At 36.5% G+C, this 9,388-nt stretch overlaps 1 protein-coding gene across 1 annotated transcript; it reads right to left on the bottom strand.

Annotated features, from left to right (window-relative positions):
- Window positions 1–394: 394 nt before the first annotated feature.
- LOC113235908 (putative polypeptide N-acetylgalactosaminyltransferase 9) lies at window positions 395–8,523 on the bottom strand. The gene is made up of 7 exons (XM_026471831.1): window positions 8,375–8,523; window positions 7,611–7,775; window positions 7,073–7,530; window positions 6,037–6,219; window positions 5,325–5,426; window positions 2,212–2,343; window positions 395–1,393 (listed from the first exon to the last, which is right to left on the bottom strand). Exons 1-7 carry the CDS (start codon window positions 8,394–8,396, stop codon window positions 1,205–1,207), a joined length of 1,251 nt encoding a protein of 416 aa, XP_026327616.1. The 5' UTR covers window positions 8,397–8,523; the 3' UTR covers window positions 395–1,204.
- Between the last annotated feature and the right edge of the window lie 865 nt (window positions 8,524–9,388).

Here is a 9,388-nt window from a genome sequence, read left to right as displayed (position 1 = left end):
TTCGTTTGTTCGACTGACAGCGAAGCAAGCAAAATTAGACAGTACTGTGATGACATTACAATTTAAATTCAACGTTTTAGCTTTTTCTTATTCCCTTACGTCACTACGTTTAAATAGATAGGATGACTTGGGACATTTTTTTCGTGGTTTTTGTATTAGACCCGTCGTCCATTTATTTGTAAGTCAGTGGAGGTGATTAATAAATTCACACACCGTCTGAAGCCGTGGTATTTATTAAAAATAGACCATCCAACCATATGCGTTAAAATGTCAACTATAAACAACTGTACTTAGAAACCACCTATTGCAAATTTTAAAATGCGAATTGAAAAAAAAAATCTCACACGTGTTATTAAAACTTTTACTGACTATTAGTAAAATTCCAAAAATTGAGATAAAGAAAATTGAGATTGAGGTAATTGTACCTCATTTCGGAACCTCAGTTAGGCTGTATATATATTATGTTACACAACGAGCTTTAAAAAATCACGATCGACTGATTTCCGATTTATCGAGCGTCATCTCTGTCACTCACAACTGTGTGACAGAGAAGACACTAATATAACAAACGAATAATTTCACATAAAAAATAATTGAATATCAATTCAATAAAAATTTTAATACAGTGAATAGCGACATCTCTAGCCAGGTCTGGTAGCTGTAAATGGTGACGAAATACTTTCATAGATTTCTAATAGAGAAGACACTGTTTTATGGTTAAGAGCGATGCCACACGAAGCTTTGCGTCGGCGTTGCGACGCGACGATGACGCTGCATTGTACTACATATAAATTATAACTACATGCCATATAGTGCTTTGAAACGGCGATAGAACGTGTGCTCATCGGACAAGGGGCCTGGAGACGAAGAGGAAAGGGGTGTTGCGGTGCGTAAGGAAGAGCTTTACATTGCGACGGAATCGGTGTTTTGCAAATCCAATTATAGGGTTGATAGTCTTTTTCTAATAAATTTCCATCAGGTTATGAAATTTAATGACCTTGCTTTAATGTACGGATATAATGCATTTTATGAAACCTATATATTCCTTTTTATTAATAAAGAATATCAAAGAAAAATGGCTCACTATTGTAATCAATATTAAATACTAATAACGATAAGTGAAATCAAACATATTGAACTCTATTATGTAACGCATTAAAAGTAACATAAAGTAAACAAATATTGGAAATATTATCAATATTGTCTAATATTTGAATGGTGGCCTTTTAGAAAGTATTTGGAGCTCAGGATCTAGGGAATCTACTCTGAAGTTCAGTATTATCCATTTCTGTTTATGCGAGTCTGAGCACTTCTTTAACATGACGCCCCATTTTTTGGGTTGTTTTGTTGTTCTTAAACATAGAAGATTCCGCATGTTCATGATGTGGTGAGTCTAAAAGAAAGTAAATATGTTAATCTGCAGCTAAGGGAGTCACCACAAGTATCGACACTGACATAAAAAAAAATGTAATAAAAGCGTAAAGACTTTATGCGTTTTGCTTCTGCGCGGGCGATTCCGATCGAATATGAAACGCTTGACGGCTTTTTCGTAACCTAACGTTTATTAAATATTAAAAGAAAATGCTAATAGGGTCGAAACACAAAACTGCGATGCGACGTCGTCAGAAATCTACGAGCTCGCACGACCATTCGCTAGAATTCGCGAATTGCTCCGCAACGCGCATTCCTGTCATGTTAATCTTCTTTGTGTTTTTTCCTACACTTTCTTATAGCAGTGCAACACTTTTTTTACGGTCCTTGTTGCCACTTAGTTTAGAAAATAAGTTCAGTACGGTTGATGATCGTCGAAAGTATGGTTACCCGAACCGTGGCAGTGAGTTGCCTTGCCGCACGAATCGCATCGCGCCTATTCGCAGTTTTGTGTTTCGACCCTTAAAAATGTTATTATTCTATAGAAGACATATTCATAATACGCACATATTCGAATAAGTATTCGTGGACTCTATGGATATAGTAATATTAATTATACTTAGAATACTAAAAATGTCCCAATTACCTTGTTTGGTGTTGTTGTTGTTATAGTTTGGATTATGTAAGCCTGATCTCAAACTAGGAAATTCTCTATACTATAAGTACCAGAGCAACGGAATTAACTCTGGAGTACTACTATGGGGACACAAAATTTTCAATAAAAATTTTAAATAACTCCTTACTCCTTGCCTATAAAAAAAATATTAAACCAGTACTTACAGAATCCTTGTATAACCACATTTGACTTTTTAACCTGCTGGTACATAAGTTCAGCACTACCTTCAGATTCTCGTCGTAGTCTAAGCACCAACGACCTTGTTTGATTTCGCCTTGTCTCGAATAGACCCAATACTGTACGAGATAACATAAAAATAGCAACTATTTATACGGTATTATGTCACCTGCACCTTATCCTATAATGAATACTATGACTTTTATGCAAACAAATAACAAATAATTTATTAAGATGATTTCATCCATAGCGTTTGTAACTTAATCTAGTTTTAGTTTGTAACTTTGAGACGTACACGCCGATAACTCGGCGAGAGACACCACTATCAGCTTGATGTTATACAACCAGCAGTGGTCATAAGGTGTTTAATTTTTCTAAAGATGTGACTTTTCTGTAGACGAAGACGGTGACTTTTTCATGTGACTTTCCTTACGCCCCGAGTCTCAGTGTTGTAGAAGATAAAATGAATTTCAAGAAGATTGGATAATATTTAGGGGTAGCACACTTTGGTCTATTTTATTTCATACTAGTGAAATTTCGAATATTTAAGTGCTTTGCACTAATGGGTTTTTCATGTATTTCTTTAAATTTTTGTAGTGTAATTGTACTTTAAAGTGGGAACCTTAATAGTAATTTGGCTATTAGAATACCTATCTACCTACCTTTTAGTCAGTTTTTAGGATCTCGGAGTGCCCAAAGGAATAGGATTGGACGACAACAGAGAACATCACATACGTCGCACTGATCCCAAAGTAAGTAACTAAATCACTAATGTCATTGACTTACAATTATATGGACGTCGGGTCTGCGCTAAAAAGTGTCCGAACTTATAGGGCGTTAAAATCGTATACAGAGCGTCATTCACGCTCTAGTCTTCGTTTGTTCGACTGACAGCGATACAAGCAAAATTAGACAGTACTGCGACGACATTGCAATTTAAATTCAACGTTTTAGTTTTTTCATATTCCTTGAAATGTCACTACGTTTAAATAGGATGACTTGGGACATTTTTTTCGTGGTTTTTGTATTAGACCCGTCGTCCATTTATTTGTAAGTCAATGACTAATGTTATGAAAATCGGAAACAATGACGCTGTCACAAACAATTGCTAGAAGACACTTTCTACTAACGGAAAAAAACGTAAGATTGGTTGTTTTGGACTGGAAAATACGGTTAAAAATGTAGAAACCAAAGGTACAAATAAAAAAGAAATGAAAAGATGAGATGTCAAAAAGTTCGATTTTGCAGGAAAAACCTGGAACTAACAGGACACAAAGACTGTTTGAATTGTTTGGCTTCCTCGACGTCACAGAACACTTGCAATGAATCTCTAAGAAGCCATGTGAACGGTATTAAGGTGGTCAATAGTACGACAGATAGAGCTTGAGACATAGAGAGAAATTGCTCGGATAAAAAAGTTTAATGGATCGGTCATTAACGTACAACAAAAACAAAATTCTTCTTGGGGTTAGTAGTATATCACAGAAAAGTCATCACAACTTTGTGTTGATTTTTCTGTGATATTATATGTTCACTTGAACATTAGAAGGGATGAAATTGGAAAATTAGAAGGGATATCGTTCAAAGTGAAATTACAGATACATGGGGCTTGTCAATTTATGTCTTAGGGTGCTGTCTCATGATGGGCGCAGTGTTAGTGCCCCTCAGATCTTTGCGATTTAAAGATCTGAGTGGCATTGCAATTGTTACCCTGGTGTCCCTTACCACCAGGCGCACGACTTATTAATCCTGACGCTTGATATCACATAAAAAAATTTTGATTAATATATTATATACCACATCTTTATTAGCGTCTTGTTTTTATATAATTTTAAGTTCGTGATTTGTAGTTTTCTCAATAAAAATAATTAACATTGAAAAATCGTATTTTTGCCTACTTTTACAAAAGTGATCAAAGTATGCAACCTCTAAATATTATTCAATCTTCTTGAAATGTGGCTTATATGTGTTTTACATCACTGAGACTCTTTGCGTAAACCAAGTCTGCAAAAATTTTACATTTTAAATTTTGCCTAACAAAATTAACCATCCTAATGGTCAACCATACGAACATAGCATAGGTATGAGCCAAACAATCGTCTCGGGAATTTTCACATCTACCGTATTCTATTTAGTTTGTACATTACATTACATAATTGACATAAAGTTCATTACGCTATGTATAATTCCGTTGCAAAAATTAACTTCCATTCCGTTTCGCGGCTCAATGTGAATTAGGCCAATGTACGTCGTTCCGAATCCGAGACCACACTAATCTAGAAAACTCGGGCCCACTTCGACGTCGCTTGTGTACCAAGTCTGATTCGAATCCGAGAAAATACGAACATCGCTTGTACACCTAGTGATAAAATGATCCCTATGACATTTTCGAATTGTAAAAATAAAGCAGAACCGCGGTAAGTTAAGATGTTCCATATACATGTTCATGGATGGTAACGGCAGTTACCGAAAAATTAAATATCAGATTATAATAGTAGACAAACAATCCGAGCCCGAGTGGCTTGCACACCGATTTTCATGGTGTCGCGATCTCTGAGGTCACGGAGTCGATCTTCAGCGAGGCCAGCGTAGGAAAACTAACCTTTCTAATTTGTCTCGGTTCTGGGTTTTAGTGATGTCGTCGTTGTTTCCGATTTCCATAACACAAGAGATTTAGCTGCTTACTTTGGGATCAGAACAACGTATGTGATGTTGTGTAATATTTATTTATTATTGTTTATTTAATAGTACGGGATACCCTGTTTAGCTATATGGATCTCAAAACACCACCTTCGGGTTTTGCAGTGCGGTTTCCAAGTGCTTTCTGTGTAGTTGCCGCCTAGTATTTCTCCATAGAGAAGTACCAACAACGTGCTGATAAAATTCAATGATTTACATTGAACATTGAATCAATTTAAGTAATGTGGGTTGTTTATGGGTGGGTTAATAACGGAAACACGTTGTATACTACAAAGAAACCTCTTTTAATGTATCCACAGGGTGCACAAGTTAAAGTATAGATTGTGTGCTTTGAAAAGTGTAATCGCTTCCGTTGTAAATATGGTAGTAAAAAAAAACGAACATCCAAAAAGTAACGCACCTGATTTCCACCTTCCTTGTAACATTTTGTCAAAATAACGTCATCTCCAGTACGGTTTTGAGGAACCGCTGAGTCCAAACAAAGACGCTCGTTGTTGATTATCTGCTTATTAATAATAATATAAATACAAATATTGTGTTCTTGCGTTACATAACACAGACTATGCTTTTTAAAAGTAGTTTTACGTTCAAGGAGATAAGATAACTAATTGTGCATGACGCCCATAATGGACATCTGCGAAATGACAACTTTTCAGGATAGAAATTTAAAGATTCTACGAACGAAATTGGTCGATAACTTTTAGAGCGGTTACACAAGGCAACTTTTAGCAGCGATGCAAACGCGATGCACTAGTGATGCACTCGCTTATCTTCTAACTTTATACACGCGCGCGATTTTAAGTGGCGATGCAAACGCGATGCAACCGCGCGACTGCATCGACACAAACGCATGATTGCATCGCTACACTTGGTATTTATAGGCGATAACATCGATGCAGTCGCGCATTTGCATCGTTGCTTAAAGTCGCCTTGTGTAACCACGCTTAATGAAAATAAAATTCCGTACGTTCAATATAGTTCGTATTGCGAAATAAATAAAAGCACTTTTGATATATTGATTGTAGCAGTAGAGCTCTTTGTGAAAGAGTTCGTTCAGGTTATTAATAAAAAAACAATCAAGATTTTATTTCCTATTTTGAATTTACACTTACGTTTCCTCGGCCAGCGAAGTTACTAGGTATTTCCATATGTGGATTAACGTTTTTCAAATACCATTCAAAAGATCTGCAGTTCAGTTTCTGTCTTAACCGTTTTCTTTGATCTACGCTTCCGACATTTCCTATATTATTACCAATTGTTTCGTAAAAATATTTTGCATAATCATCCAACCATACCTGAAATTATGTAGTATATTAATCCACACAAAAAACATGTTTTTCCCATAAATATATATTCGAACTGATGCGAACTTTTTAACGTATTCGAAAAATATTTATGGATGATACTGATTTTGAAAATAAATACCTACGATAATACGACAGAAGAACTGACCACAATTACAATGTTTAAATTCAGGCCATATTGGTACAACCATACGTTTTTTTGTAACTTTTTTTTTATATTTGCACATTTCACCTACATCTCACCTGATGAAAAGTGACGATGAGGTCGACAATTTAACATGTGCATGTTAAATCCTCATAAACCTGAATAATGCCTATTTACTCTCGTCTTCAAGGCCTAAATTATATCGTTCGGGAAATAGATCTTAACCGTTCGCCATATAAATGTGGATGCGAAATGGTTCGTGCGGATCATTGGAATACAACAACATAGGGGTGGAATCCCAGCCTACGTCTAGTCCTCTGACGATGGAAAGGGGAAGGCGGAATTAAATCGTGCAATTCCCTCTTACATTTTCTGTGATATATCCTGTACAGTACCGTTCAAGGCACTCCAGCTTCACCTTAACAATTCCGAGTTACCTATAATCTTAAACTGTTGGCACGCTTTTCTGTTCCATCCAAGGTGACCAGTTGGTATTTAGTAGAATCATCCGATAGGTGGCAGCAGTACCTATCCCGTACACCTATTGGTTAATAACATTGCTACGTTGGATCAGCCAAGCAAAGAGAATCTTGGCCTCCGACACCAATATGCGCTTAGCAATATTCGTTTCAAATTATGTAATTTTCAAAAATGAAAACATAAAAGTTTCAACATAAGTTTAATTGTTTCCAAGCTTACCTGAGCAATACGTATAGCGTTTTTATTGTCAATCATCTTGCTTTTCTTGTAGAAAATTCCTTTTCTCGGCACGTGACCGACATGTGAACATGGTAATATTTCTACTCTACCCCCACACATCCATGCTTTAAAGGACAATTCCATATTTTCCCGTCCAAAAATATCAAAACCTTCATCATAGTACCCCAAATGCGAAAAGAAGTCCTTATCGATAGCAAATATTCCACCTGGTAGCACAGGACTTGCACGAGGCTGTGCAGCGTGAGTCAGTTTAATATAACGTTCCCGAGGTAAAACGTTCCATACAAAATTCAATTTCCAATCAAAACCACCGATTTTTAAATCATTTATGTCTTCAGGTTTATATTCGAAAGTATTTCTGTCTATTTCGTCTATAGTGGGACTTGCAACAGTGGTTGGGTTTCTCGCTATGCGATCGAGAAGAGGCTCCAACCATCCTGGAAAGTATAAAGATAAACAAAGGATACTTTTTAAATAAAACGCTTCAAAGTAACGTTTTATGATTTGCTTAAATTACCTTGAGTAACTTCGCAGTGACTGTCAAGAAACACAATGACTGGAGCTTCAGCGGCTTTAGCTGCAAGAACTCTTGCTTTAATAACGCCCATGTGATCATCGCCTCTTAACAATTTTACCTTGGGCAAGTGTTTTACGAAAATTTCTAAGCGGATCATAAGAGGCACTGTAAAAATGGAATTCGGTTAAAAAATTCATTCGATTCGAATAATGTTGTTATTTTTATTAAAGTGAGCGACGTTACAAAGAAATGTCTTTGATGTTGTCTATAAAACTTATGTAGGAGTGTGTTCGTTTCTCCTATCTGTTAATTCGAGACTCGAACCCGAACTACGTATACTTGAAACTATGACAAGAAAGCGAAAGGAAGGAAGAAAGATACGCGGAAGCTAATGAATAACATTATTGAAAGGAGTGCAAAGGAACTTTACTTAACGAAATTAAAAATTACAAGAACAGCGTAAAAATACAAAGCAGCATAAGAATTAGAAAGCGCGTCTGTTTCCAAAGCGAGAAGCAAGCAGAGTGCGCAGTGTTGGGTTTTAAAGCGATGAGGTGCATGAGGTCGGGCGACCGCCCGGCGGGGGTCGGCTGGCTTGCAAGTGAAACAAGCGATGGGCGGCGCGGAATCGACGTCACTCATCGTACGATGTGCAGGCGCCGACGTCATTGATCGTATGATGTTGGTGTGGCCTCACTTGTAAAGCGATAGCGTTTTGCTTATGGAATGTGCGCCACACTTAAGTTAAAACATAGTACACTTACGCAAATATGAAGAGTCGTCCATTAATATGATTTCTTTTAGTAAATAGTCTGGTGTTCTATGAAGTACCGAGTGTATTGTTCTTAACAAAGTCGACCATGCTTCGTTGAAAAAAGTTATCACAACAGATACTTTTGATAAATTGGGAGCATAATGATATGATTTACACCTGTCAATGATTAAATTTAATTTCTATTCAATTTTAATCTGAACAAAGTATGTCTATATTTCTGTAATTAAAATCCGAGCTGAATTGTAATAATGCACACCACAAATTATACCAATAAACGCGTGTGCAATTGGCATGACTATACAATGGAGCTAGCATTTAACATTGAATAAAGAAAAAATATTATTTGGAACAAGTTGTAACTACTTTTTCAGGGGTTTTTCAGCCGTGATTGCCTCATGGTTTGACCTCCCGTTTCTCAAGTAGGGGGTCGTGGATTAAAATTCGGACTTGTATCTCTGAGTTTTTGGGAATTTATGTGCGAAATTTAATATAATTTGAAATTTACCAAAGGTTTTCGAATGAAACATCGTGAGGAAACCCGCTGCAAACCTCTTTCCAATCAGTATGAGGCTCGCGTGGGAACTACAGTCCAAGTCTGTGCTCAACAATGGGACTATATAGGGTAACTACTATACTAAAAGTATTATATATTATTAAAGAAATTAAGAGGTGTTGAAATGCTTCGTGAAGGCTTTGATGTAGGCCAAATTAGCTTAAAATTATAATATCATGCGTTACGTTATTGAACAAAGATCTGTATAACTTGCCATTTGTCTCTATAATCTGGCAGTGAACGATTCTCAGCAATCAAATCACTAACATAATCATTGAAACCATGTCTTTGATATCCTGTTTTCACCATATACCTCAAATTTCCTTTAATTTTGCTATCGTCAACAAGAAGAACTCCAGTACCGTTAGAGCCTGCGAAAACATTAAGGGCGATTTTAAATTAGACGCTTATAGAAGCGCTACAGTGGCGCCATCGTGGCGCTGTCGTGGC

This window comes from Hyposmocoma kahamanoa, unplaced genomic scaffold (genome assembly GCF_003589595.1).
Source record: "Hyposmocoma kahamanoa isolate Upper Pololo Valley unplaced genomic scaffold, ASM358959v1 88, whole genome shotgun sequence".
Taxonomy (NCBI): domain Eukaryota; kingdom Metazoa; phylum Arthropoda; class Insecta; order Lepidoptera; family Cosmopterigidae; genus Hyposmocoma; species Hyposmocoma kahamanoa.
The sequence above is the reverse complement of the archived record's forward strand: the minus strand, read 5'-3'. Positions and strand labels throughout refer to the sequence as shown.

What these genes read in the sequence shown, in the direction of transcription:
- LOC113235908 (XM_026471831.1), bottom strand. Translation starts at nt 8,396, where the DNA reads ATGGACGACTCTTCATATTTGC. An exon ending in GGACGACTCTTCATATTTGC is followed by an intron (nt 7,776 to 8,374) that starts GTAAGTGTACTA and finishes CCATTTTTACAG; the next exon opens with TGCCTCTTATGATCCGCTTA. An exon ending in ACAAGGAAGGTGGAAATCAG is followed by an intron (nt 2,344 to 5,324) that starts GTGCGTTACTTT and finishes TATCTCGTACAG; the next exon opens with TATTGGGTCTATTCGAGACA.